This window comes from Gobio gobio, assembly GCF_949357685.1.
Source record: "Gobio gobio genome assembly, chromosome: 16".
Lineage (NCBI taxonomy): Eukaryota > Metazoa > Chordata > Actinopteri > Cypriniformes > Gobionidae > Gobio > Gobio gobio.
The window spans coordinates 53,611,385-53,631,384 of record NC_137109.1 but is presented as its reverse complement, the minus strand read 5'-3'; the positions used below and the strand labels follow the sequence as shown (position 1 = coordinate 53,631,384).

The 20,000-nt window shown below is 46.0% G+C and overlaps 2 protein-coding genes across 3 annotated transcripts in view; both read left to right on the top strand.

Moving 5' to 3' along the window:
- The window catches only part of stag3 (STAG3 cohesin complex component), a gene marked incomplete at both ends in the record, with an annotated part of 68,060 nt that extends 65,771 nt beyond the window's left edge, over window positions 1-2,289 (top strand). The window contains 2 exons of the mRNA XM_079839372.1: window positions 2,073-2,169; window positions 2,242-2,289. Of these exons, the coding sequence (XP_079695498.1) occupies window positions 2,073-2,169; window positions 2,242-2,289 (145 nt within the window). The remainder of the gene's footprint in view (window positions 1-2,072; window positions 2,170-2,241) is intronic.
- A 3,632-nt stretch (window positions 2,290-5,921) lies between these two features.
- mcm7 (minichromosome maintenance complex component 7) overlaps window positions 5,922-20,000 on the top strand; it is a 21,996-nt gene continuing 7,917 nt past the window's right edge. The window contains exons 1-12 of one of the 2 annotated variants that reach the window (XM_079839025.1): window positions 5,922-6,092; window positions 7,270-7,349; window positions 7,806-7,970; window positions 9,156-9,280; window positions 10,666-10,846; window positions 10,918-11,055; window positions 11,363-11,512; window positions 11,760-11,874; window positions 12,020-12,151; window positions 12,234-12,317; window positions 12,404-12,615; window positions 19,088-19,353. In XM_079839025.1, the coding sequence (XP_079695151.1) occupies window positions 6,062-6,092; window positions 7,270-7,349; window positions 7,806-7,970; window positions 9,156-9,280; window positions 10,666-10,846; window positions 10,918-11,055; window positions 11,363-11,512; window positions 11,760-11,874; window positions 12,020-12,151; window positions 12,234-12,317; window positions 12,404-12,615; window positions 19,088-19,353 (1,679 nt within the window). In that variant the 5' untranslated portion in view covers window positions 5,922-6,061. Of the gene's footprint in view, window positions 6,093-6,394; window positions 6,820-7,269; window positions 7,350-7,805; window positions 7,971-9,155; window positions 9,281-10,665; window positions 10,847-10,917; window positions 11,056-11,362; window positions 11,513-11,759; window positions 11,875-12,019; window positions 12,152-12,233; window positions 12,318-12,403; window positions 12,616-19,087; window positions 19,354-20,000 lie in introns of those variants that run through there. The other variant, XM_079839026.1, reaches the window with a different exon arrangement.

Sequence of the window (20,000 nt, the reverse complement as noted above, 5' to 3'; positions counted from 1 at the left end):
TTGTCTGGATGTTTTTGTGTGTGTTGTAAATATGATTTATTCTGGAGAAATATTCTCACCAATTTTGCCATATTTAAATCTGCATATCTTTGATATTTTTACCTTTTATAAAGGGCATTTTTCCCATAATCTTATTAAATATAGGCTATGCTTCAGCTTTAGGCTATATATCATTATCCACTATCGATCGCCACTTACGCTAAATTAATGCATTCTTGCATTTTGTTGATTCTCTAGTTTTTTGTTATTGATGTTTTAGTAAGATTCTCTTTCACTTGCCCCTTCAAAAATCCACTAGTCCCACAAACATTGTTCTTTAACCTGTTAGAATACACATTTAAGTGCTGTCAAGTTATTAACAAAATCAATATAAGTAATAATAACTCTTACAATATACATTCTTTAAAAATCTTTTTATTCAATCTTTTCAGTTAAACAGATCTAAATGTATATTATTATTACTGGTAAAGTTACCGCGCACCGGACATTTTCTCACCGCTTCCCAACTCCCAACACACACACACACACACACACACACACACACCTGTGCAACTGTCGTACTGTAGCCTATGCCAGCGTTGCATTATCTCGTCCCATCTCTCCAGCAGTTTAATACTCGCACATCCAAACGCAGTCCGAGAAGAGCCTCATCTTCTTCCAATCGCATGAACTCTCAAACTGCCCAATCAATCCCTCAATTCTCATTGGCCGGTGTGGCAGGTAGATTTACAGTCTTACCCGCCAATTGCAAAATTCACCCGCATTTTGCGCGTGGTCAGGTGTTAATTTCAGGCCCTGCATCTGTCACTCAAAATACAAATACACGACAACTGTCGGCTAACTAGCTATAGCTACTGCAAAAGCAAGTCTTTTTTTATCGTCAGTGCAAGAACAGAATGATCACCGACTGACAACCATCCAGAATCTGACAGGCTGATGTTCCCTCTGAAGGTGCTCTCCTGGACGGCATCATAGATAAACATAATAAAGGCTAGATGCCTCGTCCGCTGCTGGCCAATGGAGGTCGACGCCCGCTCCTGGCGGCCATCTTGTCACAGTCAGCTCGCTCACTCATTGTGTTTTAATGGTGCATGCACTTTCTAAATAACCATAACTTGCTCAAATTTCTACCGATTTTCAAACTGTTTGTTATAAACGTCATCCAGAATTATAGCCTCGTTAATAACGTTTGTAAGAAACCAAACCATTTGTAAATCCGTCCAGATTTCAGCGAGATAAGAGTATTTGTGTTCAGATCACTCGCCTTACATCAGGAGCCACAGAGCCCTGTGACAAGATGGCCGCCGCGAGACAAGATGGCTGCCGCGAGACAAGATGGCTGCCGCGAGACAAGATGGCTGCCGCGAGACAAGATGGCTGCCGCGAGACAAGATGGCTGCCGCGAGACAAGATGGCTGCCGCGAGACAAGATGGCTGCCGCGAGACAAGATGGCTGCCGCGAGAAAAGATGGCTGCCGCGAGAAAAGATGGCCGCCGCGAGAAAAGATGGCCGCCGCGAGAAAAGATGGCTGCCGCGAGACAAGATGGCTGCCGCGAGACAAGATGGCTGCCGCGAGAAAAGATGGCTGCCGCGAGACAAGATGGCCGCCGCGAGAAAAGATGGCCGCCGCGAGAAAAGATGGCTGCCGCGAGACAAGATGGCCGCCGCGAGAAAAGATGGCTGCCGCGAGACAAGATGGCCGCCGCGAGAAAAGATGGCCGCCGCCAGAAAAGATGGCTGCCGCGAGACAAGATGGCCGCCGCGAGAAAAGATGGCTGCCGAGAGACAAGATGGCCGCTGCGAGACATCAAGCCTTTATTATGGATATCTATGAAGGGTTAGGCCTCGTTGTAGAGGACGAGGGAGAAGAGCGAGACGGAAGCAGCCAACGTTCAACGACTTTAATAAATAAATAAACACAGACTGAGTGTAAAGATGGCTCCTCGCGGGCAGCTGCCACACACACACACACACACACACACGATCAAACTAACCAAACACAACGTCCAAGCCTCTCTCGCCCAAGACTAATAACACATGACACTGTGTGTGTGTGTGTGTGTGTGTTCAGACTCTCTCTGGCTCATGACGATCGGTCAGAGGATGAAGAGGAGGCAGAAATCGAGGATTACGATGATGATGACGACTCTGAGCTGGGCTTCGCTCTGGTGAGTTGAGCACACACCGGCTGATGATGTCATATCCTGTTCCTCATCCTCCTCTTCCTCTGTTCCCCTCAGCCGTCCACTCACGACTCTGCCAGCTTCCTGGAGGATCTGTTTGAGTGACCGCGTTACGGAGGCGTGTGTGTGTGTGTGTGTGTGTGTGTGTTCAGCCGTGCGGTTCGCTCGTGATGTCAGAGGAAGTGTTCAGTTCTTGATCCCTGTTCAGTTAATAAAGCCACGTTTATTTCTCTTCCCGTCTGGAGTTTTTACATTCACACATTTCACAGATGCTCTAAATCAAACACACCCTTTCAATACAGGGCACACATTATCGATCAGGCATAACATTATGACCGGTGAGTAACACTGATGATCTCCTGTTAGTGGGTGGGATATATTAGGCAGCAAGTGAACATTTTGTCCTCAGAGTTGATGTGTTAGAAGCAGGAAAAATGGGCAAGAGTAAGGATTTGAGTGAGTTTGACAAGGGCCAGATTGTGACCAGTGGAGAACCGGCCACAGGGTCATGGGCGTTAGTGGTCTCTTATTCGGCTCATCCTGCCTTTTGACCATCATTAAATAAAGAAAATCTAATGTATGTGTCGTCCTGATACAGTGAGGATGATGTTGGTCAAGCTCAGGTAAACACATCTAACCATTAATTACACAAAATCAGTTTTAAGGACTGTACACATCACCTTAGACATCTCTTGTACTGATAAATGATCAGAAAATATAAATATTGTGCACAAATTGTTCTCGTTGTGTGCATGTTTGGCTATCAGACACAGGCTGAGCACATCAGGATCTCTTTCCCAAACTGTTAGGGTTAGAAGTGACGACTGAAATATGATATAAAGAATAACAGGGTGGACTATAAACTGAGGGAAGGGCTGAACACCTCCATTATAACCGCTCACATCAAATCAATACATGAAGGAACACCTCAGAGAATCTTTACTGATATACCCAACAATATACAAACATGAGGGAAAGTTTCCCATACAGAGGGAAATGGTTCCTCTTTTAAATGCTTTGAATAATTCAAATGTGTTATTTATTTATTATAAAATGTATATTGTTCAACATTTTAAGGCAGCAAGATCATAATCTTTACAGGGGACAACATTAACTGACTAGCGAAGCTAAAACAAGCCGTCCAAATTAATAAAAACACATTATGTCTGTATAATGTGTGTTTTTATTCATTTAAGCCCTGAAGGTATTTTTAGATTTTTTTTGTCTGAGTGACATATAAACTTTAAAGACTCATAACTCCAAAACTATAGTAAGGAGAGTCAAATAGTAGGTATCATTTGTTAGCAAACATTTTATATTTTTGGAAGATATAAACTTTATTATATTTGGACAATATATTGCTGAGAAACTGCTGATAAAAGGCATTTTTTTATATATATATTTTTAATAATTTTACAAATATGTCTTATTTAACATTCAATAACTCAGGAAGGAAATAGGGCAGCAGTATAATTCTTTTTTTGGTGATGTTCTCCTATATGTGGTCTGCATCTGGATCAAATTTTGTGGCGATATCATAAAGTAATCAAAAGTTACAGCATTTAGAACAAAGGTAGCCTTTTTGTTCAGTCCTTGACATTTACAAAACTGTTGTTTTCTGAGAGAAATACACAAATTTAAAGACTCATAACTCAAATTATAGCAAGGAGAGTCAAAAAGTATGTATTATTTGTTAAAACACTTTTAATATTTTTAGAAAATATAAATTATTATTACATTTGGACAATCTAATGCTGAGAAACTGCTGATAAAACATTATATTATTACAATATTATGTATATTATATTATATATATTATATAATAACACATAATGGGTATCATTTTAAAGCTTAGAATCTCAGCTTTTCAACGAATCTATCATTTTGTATATGCTCTTGACGAGCGCTGAGTTATTCCTCTAAACCGGAGTGTACCGCCCGCGGGCGCCCTCTAGCTGCTATATAACGTAAATGCCCATGTTCTGCCAACCTGCACTGATCAACACATCATCTGTGAGGAATATCTCGTGATCGACGCAATGGATTATGGTGTCCTTGGTCTCTTTTTAATCGCGGGAATCTCCTGCAAAGAAGGTTGTGCCATTTTTAACGATCGGAGAAAGTTTCATGAAGCTACAAGCGTAAACGCGACTTTAAAGCTACTGTTTATTAGCGTATGTGCTCCTGTCAGGCTATAATGTGTAATAAGTCAATGAGTGATATTTTCTGATTCGAGTGACGGATTATGATGTCCTTGGTCTCTTTTTAATCGTTGGAATCTTCTGTAAATAATGTTGTGCCATGTTTAACGATCGGAGAAAGTTTCATGAAGTTGTAAGCATAAACGTGACTTTTGTGCAAAAATAGCATGTGCTCCTGTCAGGTTTCATGTACATAATTCAATAAATCATAACTTCTGATCTGAGTGGCCGATTATGGTGTCCTTGGTCTTTTTTTAATCGTGGGAATCTGCTGTAAATAAAGGTGTGTATCGGAGCTTGTTTCATGAAGTTACAAGCATAAACGCGACTTTAGCACAACGTTAGCATATTTAGCATATTTGCGCCTGTGTGGTTATAATTCAATGAGTGAGAACTTTGGATGAGAGTGACGGATTGTTGTGTTCTTGGGCTCTTTTTAATCGTGAGAATCTGCTGTAAATAATGATGTGCCATTTTCCACGTTTCATGAAGTTACAAGCGAAAAACGCCACATGAATGCTGCATCAGTATATTATTTACATATGGGTCTTGCAGGACTTAACTTACAAAAACTCGCTAAAAGTTTAGTCAAAGCCCAAAACAATTAGGCGTGTTGTATTCTGCTCCACGAGACCTTTCAAATGACATATGACACATGACTATCTGAGCTGTGTGATGTGATTGACACATGGCAGAACATAATAATTCCCCTCCCCCCTCCATAAATTATGATCCCCCCCCCCCCATTTTATCAGCAAATAACTCATCACTACTTTGGAGATAATCATAATGGCTACATTCATTGTAAAGTTTAGACTCTAAGCTTTCAAATGACACCTATTTTGTGTTGATCAATGCAGTAGTTTTGAAAAATATGACAATTTTTGTCACAGCTAGGTGGCGCCCTCGGGCGGTACACTCCGTTTTAGATTAATAACTCAGCACTCGTTTTGAGTATCCCAACATGGATAGATGCATTGAAAAGCTGATTCTAAGCTTTAAAATGATACCTAATTTATGTTATTACATTCAGTGGTTGCTTAGTAGGGCTGGGACACTTCGGGTTTAAGGGGTTAAACGGCTTGTTTTAGCTTCTCTAGTCCGGTAATGTTGTCCCCTGTAAAGATTATGATGTTACTTCATATTTAATCGTGTTTATGATTTGTAGACTCCACAATCATGGTTTGGAAAAGCTTCGTTTCTCTCAATTCCTGCTCATATATAATATAATGCCGGGCGCGTGCCCGATGCGCGTGAACTGTTCTTGTCACGACATAAATCGACCTTTTTACCGCCGTTTCAAAGCGTCTTCCTCAAATTTAATCATATACAACACCTGCTGTTAAACTGTTATTAATATTTTATGATGCTACGGGATTCTTTATGTATCTTTTGAAGTGTTTTCTTGAAATAAATGTAAAAAGTTTGAAAGCGCACAGATATTGGTCCTTCCGCTCACGTGACACCACGTTTGGAAGATTCTCGCGCCACAAGCGCAGCCCCGCCCTCCCGCACACCCAGACGCGCTGTGATTGGCGGAGAGCGCCAGCAGACTCGCGCCAGTTTTTGCAGCTGCCCTCGAGACGGTGTTGCATCTCCAGTCACGAAAGCGTTTCCTGAGCGAAATATTCACGTATTTACCTCAGAGACGCGATTATTCTCACTCCGCGGTCATCATGGCACCAAAGGACTATCTGGCGGAAAAGGGTGAGTGTGGAAAGGCACTTCTGGCGCGTATTTAACGCTAGATCCGTTAGAACTCTCCTCAGATCGCGGCTCTTTTTCTGACCCGCGCTAAAGGTCGACTAAAGGAGAGTTAAATCGCGTCGCTGATGAGTTATGAGTGATTAATGTCTGCGCTGGGGCGGCGCGTGGAGTTGTGTGCGTTATGTGCTGTGTTTTGGTGTTTGTGTAACTTTTGTTTTATCGTCGCTCGCGGCGGCCGCGGGAGTTGCGCGCGCTTGCGCTGAAGTGCCCGGATGGAGTTTTGGAACAAAGAGCGGCGGCGCGCGGAGAGCACGTGCTGGCGTCACACAACGCTTTCCCCGGTCAAAACTTTAACAAATGCAAGTGTGTGTTTGTTACGATCCGTAAATGATCGGTCTCTGGTGGATTCGCCGTGATATGACGCTTTAAAGCGCGGGAGGGGAGACTCGGGCGCGTGACCAGAGCCGCGGCTCGTTCCTCTCGACCCGGACGGGTCTAGTTTGTGAAGCGCGGAGTGATCGCGGAAGCGGCGCGGCTGTAGCGCGAGAGCCATGTGCTGCTTTGTTTACAATAACAGCGGCCATCGAGTGGCGCAACGCGCGCGGCGCTTCAGAGCGAGAAAACACCAGAGTCCGCGGACACGCGCGTCTAACGACAACAATGCGATTTTTTGTTGACGCGTCGATCATTCGCGCGCAGGTTTCTCTCCGTGTTTTCTGTTGATCAGGTAAGTTAACGTTACTATTAACGTTAAGCGTTTAAAGCCGAGCCCGCGTGGATTTCTCCAGTGTGTCGCGCGTGTTTTCGGCTGAACGGGACATTCTCGGCCCCTTTGTTTCGGGTTAAGCTCGTTTGTTTACAAATCATTCTCCGCGCGCTCACGTGACTGTGTTTGTGCAGCGCTGTGGCCGCGCGCTCTGAAACTTTTCCTGCACGCGCACAAACATGAACATGTGACGGTGTTATGATGATGATGGTGTGTGTGTGTGTGACGGTGTTCTGATGTTGATTTTGAGTGTGTGTGTGTGTGACGGTGTTCTGATGTTGATTTTGTGTGTGTGTGTGACGGTGTTCTGATGATGTGTGTGTGTGTGTGTGTGTGTGACGGTGTTCTGATGATGTGTGTGTGTGTGTGTGTGTGTGACGGTGTTCTGATGATGTGTGTGTTCGTTCCCAGAGAAGTGTAGGCGCTTCCTGCAGGAGTTCTACAGCGAGGATGAGTCCGGGAAGAAGCGGTTCAAATACGGCGCGCAGCTGGTGAGAGCTCGTGTGTGTGTGTGTGTGTGTGTGTGTGTGTGTGTGTGTGTGAGAGAGAGAGAGAGAGAGAGAGAGAGCTCGGTGTGTGTGTGTGTGTGTGAGAGAGAGAGAGAGAGAGAGAGCTCGGTGTGTGTGTGTGTGTTACCTGCTGCCGCTCATAAGTGTGTGTGTGTGTGTGTGTGTGAGTGTGTGTAGGTGTCGTTGGCTCACCGTGAGCAGGTTGGTGTGTGTGTGTGTGTGTGTGTGTGTTACCTGCTGCCGCTCATAAGTGTGTGTGTGTTACCTGCTGCCGCTCATAAGTGTGTGTGTGTGTGTGTGTGTGTGTGTGTGTGTGTAGGTGTCGTTGGCTCACCGTGAGCAGGTTGGTGTGTGTGTGTGTGTGTGTGTTACCTGCTGCCGCTCATAAGTGTGTGTGTGTGTGTGTGTGTGTGTGTGTGTGTGTGTGTGTGTGTGTAGGTGTCGTTGGCTCACCGTGAGCAGGTGGCTCTGCTGGTGGATCTGGATGATGTGGCGGAGGAAGACCCTGAGCTGGTGGAGAGTGTGTGTGAGAACGGCAAGCGTTACGTCGGCCTGTTCGCGGACGCGATTCACGAGCTGCTGCCTGAGTACAGAGAGAGAGAGGTACACACACACACACACACACACACACACACACACACACACACACACCTCGAGTACAGAGAGAGGTACACACACACACACACACACACACCTCGAGTACAGAGAGAGGTACACACACACACACACACACACCTCGAGTACAGAGAGAGGTACACACACACACACACACACACACACACACACACACACACCTCGAGTACAGAGAGAGGTACACACACACACACACACACACACACACACACACCTCGAGTACAGAGAGAGGTACACACACACACACACACACACCTCGAGTACAGAGAGAGGTACACACACACCTACACACCTCGAGTACAGAGAGAGGTACACACACACACACACACACCTACACACCTCGAGTACAGAGAGAGGTACACACACACCTACACACCTCGAGTACAGAGAGAGGTACACACACACACACACACACACACACACACACACACACACACACCTCGAGTACAGAGAGAGGTACACACACACACACACACCTACACACCTCGAGTACAGAGAGAGGTACACACACACCTACACACCTCGAGTACAGAGAGAGGTACACACACACCTACACACCTCGAGTACAGAGAGAGGTACACACACACCTACACACCTCGAGTACAGAGAGAGAGGTACACACACACACACACACACACACACCTCGAGTACAGAGAGAGAGGTACACACACACACACACACACCTACACACCTCGAGTACAGAGAGAGGTACACACACACCTACACACCTCGAGTACAGAGAGAGAGGTACACACACACACACACACACCTACACACCTCGAGTACAGAGAGAGGTACACACACACACACACACACCTACACACCTCGAGTACAGAGAGAGGTACACACACACCTACACACCTCGAGTACAGAGAGAGGTACACACACACCTACACACCTCGAGTACAGAGAGAGGTACACACACACCTACACACCTCGAGTACAGAGAGAGAGGTACACACACACACACACACACACACACACCTCGAGTACAGAGAGAGAGAGTTATACACACACACACACACACACACACACACACTCTACTAGTGTTCAGTGTGTATCACTCATATTGGCCTGTGAATCCCTCGTGTCTGAGCTGTGTGTGTGTGTGTGTGTGTGTGTGTGTGTGTGTGTGTGTGTGTGTGTGTGTTGTAGGTGGTGGCGAAGGATGCCTTGGACGTTTACATCGAGCACCGGCTGATGATGGAGACCAGAGGTCGTGACCCCGCAGACATGCGTGACTCCAGGAACCAGTATCCGCCCGAGCTCATGCGCAGATTGTGAGTCTCACACTACACAGCTCATCACTGATTGGTCTGCGTGTGTGTGTGTGTGTGTGTCATGACAGCTCATCTCAGTCTGTGCTCATCACTGATTGGTCTGTGTGTGTGTGTGTGTGTGTGCAACAGCAGCTAATGTTCAAAAAAGTTTAGGGCAAATGTAGGGGTGCACCGATCCGACTTTTTCAGTCCCGATACCGATGCCTGGGCTTTGTGTATCTGTCGATACCCGATACCGATCCGATATATTGTTGAATTAATAATAAACTGTATATCTTCCACCTTATACCTTCCTTGAAGAGACTAAAGGCACCAGACTTTACTAACTAAACATAACTAAGACAAAATAACAGATGTATGTAAGGTGTTGAATTCTTATTTATTTAAAAAACAATTGTGCATTCAAATCTAAAATAGAATGTAATCTAACTTCTTTAAATAAATAAAATGTAGCAGTGGAAACAAAAAACAGTCAAACATACAATAGTAATCTGACAGTTACCAAACATTTTTTACACTACAGATAATTGTTTTGATATATAATCATATCAATATTAAAAAGTAGCATTACAAATTAACAAATAGTCTAATTTTCTACCATATGCAATGTAATAAAAATTTTCAGCTAGCTAATAACAACTTTGTTCTGGTTTCACCTCACTCCAGATTAAATGATTGTAGGCTAGGCCTATTTATTTTACTACACATTGTCAACAGAAATAAGCTGAAATACTGTCGATAATTAAAAATAATTCTTACTACCCACTCTTGCTCAAATGGGTAAGCACACTTGTGTTCTCATTTCAGTTGCGTTCTGAGTAAATTAATAAACTGAGTTCATGAGTTCAGTGTTGGACAGATCAGTTGTTCTGGCCAGTCGTTAAAATGATTCGGTTCAAAGGAGTCATTAGGTCACGAATCGGACATTAGCAGACGCGTTGTGTGCGAATCCCGTCTGTTAGAACATCGCGAAAGATGTCAACACACAGAAAACACTTCATAACTGGATATCATTTGTCTCCCGCTTATTGAAAGTATGCTTTATGTCAGCTGGTCAGAGAAGAGTCAATGTTTTTTGAGCGCAATTCACACCCAGTGATAATTCAAGGACAAAATTGTCCGAATGTGTCACGAATGGTTTCGGTCTTCCGAGCTTTTGATTTGGATTAATATGTGAAATATGAGAGCGAACACTGATTATTTTGAAGACCCAGAGAGCGCGCGCGGGGGAGGAGCTCTCAGATCGGTCTCTCTGTCACTCAGTCACGAGCGCAGCATCTGTTCTACATCACTCGTAAATCACAATAACTCATCAAATTAGGCTTTGGCCGTCAAAAAAATGCAGTGTCTGTTTCATCATGTGTGTGTGTGTGTGTGTGTGTCAGTGAGGTGTACTTCCGTCCGCCGGCGACGCTGAAGCCGAAGGTGGTGCGAGATGTGAAGGCGGACAGCATTGGTCAGCTGGTGACCGTCAGAGGGATCGTCACCCGGGCAACAGAGGTCAAGCCCATGATGGCCGTGGCCACCTACACATGTGACCAGTGCGGGGCGGAGACGTACCAGCCGGTAGGGGCGTGGCCATCAGTGTGGGCGTGGCTCAGTGTGTGCCACTGCTAACTCCGCCTCCTCTCCCTCAGATCTCCTCGCCCAGCTTCACTCCGCTCATCATGTGTCCCAGTCAGGAGTGCGTCACCAACAAGTCCGGCGGGCGGCTGTACCTGCAGACGCGGGGGTCAAAGTTCATCAAGTTCCAGGAGCTGCGCATTCAGGAGCATGTGCGTGTGCCGCCCATCATTCTGCCATTATCACCGTCTGAAAGCTTCCATAGACCATGAGCATTTACATGTCTGAAACTAACATCATGATGTGGTTGAAAACACTGAATAGTGTGAAATGTGCCGAGCTCTGTGTGTGTGTGTGTGTGTGTGTGTGTGTGAGATGTTGATGTGTCGTTGTGTTGTACGCTCAGAGCGATCAGGTGCCCGTGTGTGTGTGTGTGTGTGTGTGTGTGTGTGTGTGTGTGTGTGTGTGTGTGTGTGTGTGTGTGTGAGATGTTGATGTGTCGTTGTGTTGTCCGCTCAGAGCGATCAGGTGCCCGTGGGCAACATTCCTCGAAGCATGACCATCTACGCCCGCGGAGAGAACACGCGTGTGGCACAGCCTGGAGATCATGTGGCGGTGTCTGGGATATTCCTGCCTCTGCTGCGCTCTGGGTTCAGACAGGCTGTGCAGGTGAAACACACACACACACACACACTCTCACGCACTCTCTCTCTCACTCACACACACACACACACTCTCTCGCTGTCACACATACACTGATAAATGGGGACATAACAGACAGAACCAAGCCCGGCCCTTGGATTCTAAACCTGACCTCAAGCTCTGTTTCCTTAGTTCAGGTGTATCTGTTGACGTGTGTGTAGGGTCATGTGTTTAACTCTGTGTGTGTGTGTGTGTGTGTGTGTGTGTGTGTCAGGGTTTGCTGTCAGAGACGTATCTGGAGTGTCACAGCATCACACTGATGAACAAGACTGAGGATGATGAGCTGGGCTCTGAAGAGCTGAGCGACGAAGAGCTGCGGCAAATCACAGGTAACGCAGTGTGTGTGTGTGTGTGATGGGAACGTCTGAGAGAGCCTCTGAGCTGACGTGTGTGTGTGTGTGTGTGTGTGTGTGTGTGTGTGTGTGTGTGTGTGTGTGTGTGTGTGTGTGTGTGTGTGTGTGTGTGTGTGTGTAGAGGAGGACTTCTACGAGAAGCTGGCAGGCTCAATTGCTCCGGAGATCTACGGCCATGAGGATGTGAAGAAGGCTCTGCTGCTGCTGCTGGTGGGCGGAGTCGAGCAGGCGCCACGCGGCATGAAGATCAGAGGTCAGAGAACCGCCCAGCATCACTCTTACATCATCATCACAGTGGACACACACTAAGTGTGTGTGTGTGTGTGTGTGTGTAGGGAACATCAACATCTGTCTGATGGGGGATCCAGGTGTGGCCAAGTCTCAGCTGCTGTCATACATCGACCGGCTCGCCCCTCGCAGTGAGTCCGCCTCCCGCCTGTGTGTGTGTGTGTGTGTGTGTGTGTGTGTGTGTGTGTGTGTGTGTAACCCGTGCCACTGTTCTCAGGTCAGTACACCACTGGGCGTGGCTCGTCCGGCGTGGGGCTGACGGCGGCGGTGATGCGTGACCCGGTGACGGGTGAGATGACGCTGGAGGGCGGGGCTTTAGTGCTGGCGGATCTGGGCGTGTGCTGCATCGATGAGTTCGACAAGATGGCCGACGCCGACCGGACGGCCATACACGAGGTCATGGAGCAGCAGACCATCTCCATCGCCAAGGTGAGGCCGGGACAGCTGGGGTTTTGAAGGGGCAAGTGAAAAACAATTGTACTTGCCCGACGGACAAGTATCCTGAGTAAATTGCTCAACTTGTCATGGTAAATAGTCAGGAAGTGCATAGAGACAAAATACTTAATGTCTCAACACTTACACAGCCTGACGTAATCTCCTTAGAATTTCCTCAAGTTTACTTCAAAATGTAAAACACAAATATAGATAATGTTTTCAGTTATATTCTATTACATTTGAACCTAGATATAACAGTGTATAAATGTGTAATCCCACAATCCTCAGGGCTCCACATTAATGCTCGTCCGGGACAGCTGGATTTTATGAAGGGCAATTGAAAAAGAATTTTAAAGTATCCTGAGTAAAACATCTAAACAAAAACTAACTAGGGAATCACCAAAGTGCAATAATGATTGTGCCTCAGTGTAAGTGGAGATAGTGGATAATAATAGAAAATAACTGACGTTAATAAGGTTGAGCTGATGAGGCTCACGCAGCCTCGAGGAGGACAATTAAAAACAAATGAGCGCCGCTCACACACAGAAACTCAAGTTAACACACACGGTTAAAATGGTGCAGTTTTTATATTTATATCATATGATACAGTTAAACAACATCACACTAACAAGAGTGTGTTTTCCTCAACTCCATCACGACCGAACGTGACACTGATCTCATACGCCAGCTCCATAAACAATTAATAACATTAAGTCACTTATATTTTATATGCAATATTCACTGTTTTTGTTCTATTTCAGCAGCGAATAGTTCCAAACAAATATCACAGCAGAACCATAACCCGTCTCACAGCATCAGTGTGTGTTAGTGAAGAACCATAACCCGTCTCACTGCATCAGTGTGTGTTACTGAAGAACCATAACCCGTCTCACAGCATCAGTGTGTGTTAGTGAAGAACCATAACCCGTCTCACAGCATCAGTGTGTGTTAGTGAAGAACCATAACCCGTCTCACTGCATCAGTGTGTGTTAGTGAAGAACCATAACCCGTCTCACTGCATCAGTGTGTGTTAGTGAAGAACCATAACCCGTCTCACTGCATCAGTGTGTGTTAGTGAAGAACCATAACCTGTCTCACTGCATCAGTGTGTGTTACTGCAGAACCATAACCCGCCTCACTGCATCAGTGTGTGTTACTGAAGAACCATAACCCGTCTCACAGCATCAGTGTGTGTTAGTGAAGAACCATAACCCGTCTCACAGCATCAGTGTGTGTTAGTGAAGAACCATAACCCGTCTCACAGCATCAGTGTGTGTTACTGAAGAACCATAACCCGTCTCACTGCATCAGTGTGTGTTAGTGAAGAACCATAACCTGTCTCACTGCATCAGTGTGTGTTAGTGAAGAACCATAACCCGTCTCACTGCATCAGTGTGTGTTAGTGAAGAACCATAACCCGTCTCACTGCATCAGTGTGTGTTAGTGAAGAACCATAACCCGTCTCACAGCATCAGTGTGTGTTAGTGAAGAACCATAACCCGTCTCACTGCATCAGTGTGTGTTAGTGAAGAACCATAACCTGTCTCACTGCATCAGTGTGTGTTAGTGAAGAACCATAACCCGTCTCACTGCATCAGTGTGTGTTAGTGAAGAACCATAACCCGTCTCACAGCATCAGTGTGTGTTACTGAAGAACCATAACCCGTCTCACAGCATCAGTGTGTGTTAGTGAAGAACCATAACCCGTCTCACTGCATCAGTGTGTGTTAGTGAAGAACCATAACCCGTCTCACAGCATCAGTGTGTGTTACTGAAGAACCATAACCCGTCTCACAGCATCAGTGTGTGTTACTGAAGAACCATAACCCGTCTCACTGCATCAGTGTGTGTTAGTGAAGAACCATAACCCGTCTCACAGCATCAGTGTGTGTTAGTGAAGAACCATAACCCGTCTCACTGCATCAGTGTGTGTTAGTGAAGAACCATAACCCGTCTCACTGCATCAGTGTGTGTTAGTGAAGAACCATAACCCGCCTCACTGCATCAGTGTGTGTTAGTGAAGAACCATAACCCGCCTCACTGCATCAGTGTGTGTTAGTGAAGAACCATAACCTGTCTCACTGCATCAGTGTGTGTTAGTGAAGAACCATAACCCGTCTCACAGCATCAGTGTGTGTTAGTGAAGAACCATAACCCGTCTCACTGCATCAGTGTGTGTTAGTGAAGAACCATAACCCGTCTCACTGCATCAGTGTGTGTTAGTGAAGAACCATAACCCGTCTCACTGCATCAGTGTGTGTTAGTGAAGAACCATAACCCGTCTCACAGCATCAGTGTGTGTTAGTGAAGAACCATAACCCGTCTCACAGCATCAGTGTGTGTTAGTGAAGAACCATAACCCGTCTCACTGCATCAGTGTGTGTTAGTGAAGAACCATAACCTGTCTCACTGCATCAGTGTGTGTTAGTGAAGAACCATAACCCGTCTCACTGCATCAGTGTGTGTTAGTGAAGAACCATAACCCGTCTCACAGCATCAGTGTGTGTTAGTGAAGAACCATAACCCGTCTCACAGCATCAGTGTGTGTTAGTGAAGAACCATAACCCGTCTCACTGCATCAGTGTGTGTTAGTGAATGATTCAGTGTTTGAATGAATCGTTTGAATCAAAGATTCAATGACCTGTTCGTAAACGACTGCCTCATTCTTGAATGAATCATCCGTTTGAAGGAATCGACTCAATGACTCGCTCATTCAGACGGTCACCTGCGCCCCCTACTGGTGCTTTACTTTCATCTTTCCAACATTTCTTATTTGTGTATTCAAAAATGTTTAAAATAATCTCATAACATTATTTTAATGCAGTTATTTCAGTGTAAATGATTTAATTTGACTGGTAACAGCCCTATAGTGTCTTATTCTAATTTCATTTATAGATCTAATTTAAGAATATAAACTGAAAGCTGAAGCGTAGCCTATATTTAATAAGATTATGGAAAAATGCCCTTTATAAAAAGGTAAAAATATCACAAATATGCATATTTAAATATGTCAAAGCTGATTGAACACTGGGAATTTTGCTTCAGAATAGATTATATTTACACAAAAAATCCGGACAAGCAAATGTTTTACTTGGACAAGTGAGTGGCAGATTTACAGATGGTCGAGTGAGTGGCAGATTTACAGATGGTCGAGTGAGTGGCAGATTTACAGATGGTCGAGTGAGTGGCAGATTTACAGATGGTCGAGTGAGTGGCAGATTTACAGATGGTCGAGTGAGTGGCAGATTTACAGATGGTCGAGTGAGTGGCAGATTTACAGATGGTCGAGTGAGTGGCAGATTTACAGATGGTCGAGTGAGTGGCAGATTTACAGATGGTCAAGTGAGTGGCAGATTTACAGATGGTCAAGTGAGTGGCAGATTTACAGATGGACAAGTGAGTGGCAGATTTACAGATGGTCGAGTGAGTGGCAGATTTACGGATGGTCGAGTGAGTGGCAGATTTACAGATGGTCAAGTGAGTGGCAGATTTACAGATGGTCGAGTGAGTGGCAGATTTACAGATGGTCGAGTGAGTGGCAGATTTACAGATGGTCAAGTGAGTGGCAGATTTACAGATGGTCGAGTGAGTGGCAGATTTACAGATGGTCGAGTGAGTGGCAGATTTACAGATGGTCGAGTGAGTGGCAGATTTACAGATGGTCAAGTGAGTGGCAGATTTACAGATGGTCGAGTGAGTGGCAGATTTACAGATGGTCAAGTGAGTGGCAGATTTACAGATGGTCGAGTGAGTGGCAGATTTACGGATGGTCGAGTGAGTGGCAGATTTACAGATGGTCAAGAGAGTGGCAGATTTACAGATGGTCAAGTGAGTGGCAGATTTACAGATGGTCGAGTGAGTGGCAGATTTACAGATGGACAAGTGAGTGGCAGATTTACAGATGGTCAAGTGAGTGGCAGATTTACAGATGGTCAAGTGAGTGGCAGATTTACAGATGGACAAGTGAGTGGCAGATTTACAGATGGTCAAGTGAGTGGCAGATTTACAGATGGTCAAGTGAGTGGCAGATTTACAGATGGTCGAGTGAGTGGCAGATTTACAGATGGACAAGTGAGTGGCAGATTTACAGATGGACGAGTGAGTGGCAGATTTACAGATGGTCAAGTGAGTGGCAGATTTACAGATGGTCAAGTGAGTGGCAGATTTACAGATGGACAAGTGAGTGGCAGATTTACAGATGGACGAGTGAGTGGCAGATTTACAGATGGTCAAGTGAGTGGCAGATTTACAGATGGTCAAGTGAGTGGCAGATTTACAGATGGTCAAGTGAGTGGCAGATTTACAGATGGTCGAGTGAGTGGCAGATTTACAGATGGTCAAGTGAGTGGCAGATTTACAGATGGTCGAGTGAGTGGCAGATTTACAGATGGTCGAGTGAGTGGCAGATTTACAGATGGTCAAGTGAGTGGCAGATTTACAGATGGTCGAGTGAGTGGCAGATTTACAGATGGTCGAGTGAGTGGCAGATTTACAGATGGTCAAGTGAGTGGCAGATTTACAGATGGTCGAGTGAGTGGCAGATTTACAGATGGTCGAGTGAGTGGCAGATTTACAGATGGTCGAGTGAGTGGCAGATTTACAGATGGTCGAGTGAGTGGCAGATTTACAGATGGTCGAGTGAGTGGCAGATTTACAGATGGTCGAGTGAGTGGCAGATTTACAGATGGACGAGTGAGTGGCAGATTTACAGATGGTCGAGTGAGTGGCAGATTTACAGATGGTCGAGTGAGTGGCAGATTTACAGATGGTCAAGTGAGTGGCAGATTTACAGATGGTCAAGTGAGTGGCAGATTTACAGATGGTCAAGTGAGTGGCAGATTTACAGATGGACAAGTGAGTGGCAGATTTACAGATGGTCAAGTGAGTGGCAGATTTACAGATGGTCAAGTGAGTGGCAGATTTACAGATGGTCAAGTGAGTGGCAGATTTACAGATGGTCAAGTGAGTGGCAGATTTACAGATGGTCAAGTGAGTGGCAGATTTACAGATGGTCAAGTGAGTGGCAGATTTACAGATGGTCGAGTGAGTGGCAGATTTACAGATGGTCAAGTGAGTGGCAGATTTACAGATGGTCAAGTGAGTGGCAGATTTACAGATGGTCGAGTGAGTGGCAGATTTACAGATGGTCAAGTGAGTGGCAGATTTACAGATGGTCAAGTGAGTGGCAGATTTACAGATGGTCGAGTGAGTGGCAGATTTACAGATGGACGAGTGAGTGGCAGATTTACAGATGGACAAGTGAGTGGCAGATTTACAGATGGTCAAGTGAGTGGCAGATTTACAGATGGACAAGTGAGTGGCAGATTTACAGATGGTCAAGTGAGTGGCAGATTTACAGATGGACAAGTGAGTGGCAGATTTACAGATGGTCAAGTGAGTGGCAGATTTACAGATGGACAAGTGAGTGGCAGATTTACAGATGGTCGAGTGAGTGGCAGATTTACAGATGGTCAAGTGAGTGGCAGATTTACAGATGGTCAAGTGAGTGGCAGATTTACAGATGGACAAGTGAGTGGCAGATTTACAGATGGTCAAGTGAGTGGCAGATTTACAGATGGACGAGTGAGTGGCAGATTTACAGATGGTCAAGTGAGTGGCAGATTTACAGATGGACAAGTGAGTGGCAGATTTACAGATGGACAAGTGAGTGGCAGATTTACAGATGGACAAGTGAGTGGCAGATTTACAGATGGACAAGTGAGTGGCAGATTTACAGATGGACAAGTGAGTGGCAGATTTACAGATGGACAAGTGAGTGGCAGATTTACAGATGGACAAGTGAGTGGCAGATTTACAGATGGACAAGTGAGTGGCAGATTTACAGATGGTCAAGTGAGTGGCAGATTTACAGATGGTCAAGTGAGTGGCAGATTTACAGATGGACAAGTGAGTGGCAGATTTACAGATGGTCAAGTGAGTGGCAGATTTACAGATGGTCAAGTGAGTGGCAGATTTACAGATGGACAAGTGAGTGGCAGATTTACAGATGGACAAGTGAGTGGCAGATTTACAGATGGTCGAGTGAGTGGCAGATTTACAGATGGTCGAGTGAGTGGCAGATTTACAGATGGTCAAGTGAGTGGCAGATTTACAGATGGTCAAGTGAGTGGCAGATTTACAGATGGACAAGTGAGTGGCAGATTTACAGATGGTCAAGTGAGTGGCAGATTTACAGATGGTCGAGTGAGTGGCAGATTTACAGATGGTCAAGTGAGTGGCAGATTTACAGATGGTCAAGTGAGTGGCAGATTTACAGATGGTCAAGTGAGTGGCAGATTTACAGATGGTCAAGTGAGTGGCAGATTTACAGATGGTCAAGTGAGTGGCAGATTTACAGATGGTCGAGTGAGTGGCAGATTTACGGATGGTCAAGAGTGTGTGAGCAGGTTTAATGTCCAGCCCTGGTCCTGGATGAGTGTGGTCACATGTTTCCTGTCTCCCTCAGGCCGGGATCATGACGTCTCTGAACGCGCGCTGCTCCATCCTAGCGGCGGCTAACCCTGCGTACGGCCGCTATAACCCTCGCAAGACCCTGGAGCAGAACATCCAGCTGCCGGCGGCTCTTCTGTCCCGCTTCGACCTGCTCTGGCTGATCCAGGACAAGCCCAACGCAGACACTGACCTGAGGCTGGCCCAGCACATCACATACGTCCATCAGCACTGCAGACAGCCCCCTACACACTACAGCCCCATCGACATGAAGCTCATGAGGTGCACACACACACACACACACACACACACACACACCTGCGGCTCGCCCAGCACATCACATACGTCCATCAGCACTGCAGACAGCCCCCTACACACTACAGCCCCATCGACATGAAACTCATGAGGTGCACACACACACACACACACACACCTGCGGCTCGCCCAGCACATCACATACGTCCATCAGCACTGCAGACAGCCCCCTACACACTACAGCCCCATCGACATGAAGCTCATGAGGTGCACACACACACACACACACACACCTGCGGCTCGCCCAGCACATCACATACGTCCATCAGCACTGCAGACAGCCCCCTACACACTACAGCCCCATCGACATGAAGCTCATGAGGTGCACACACACACACACACACACACACACACACACCTGCGGCTCGCCCAGCACATCACATACGTCCATCAGCACTGCAGACAGCCCCCTACACACTACAGCCCCATCGACATGAAGCTCATGAGGTGCACACACACACACACACACACACCTGCGGCTCGCCCAGCACATCACATACGTCCATCAGCACTGCAGACAGCCCCCTACACACTACAGCCCCATCGACATGAAGCTCATGAGGTGCACACACACACACACACACACACCTGCGGCTCGCCCAGCACATCACATA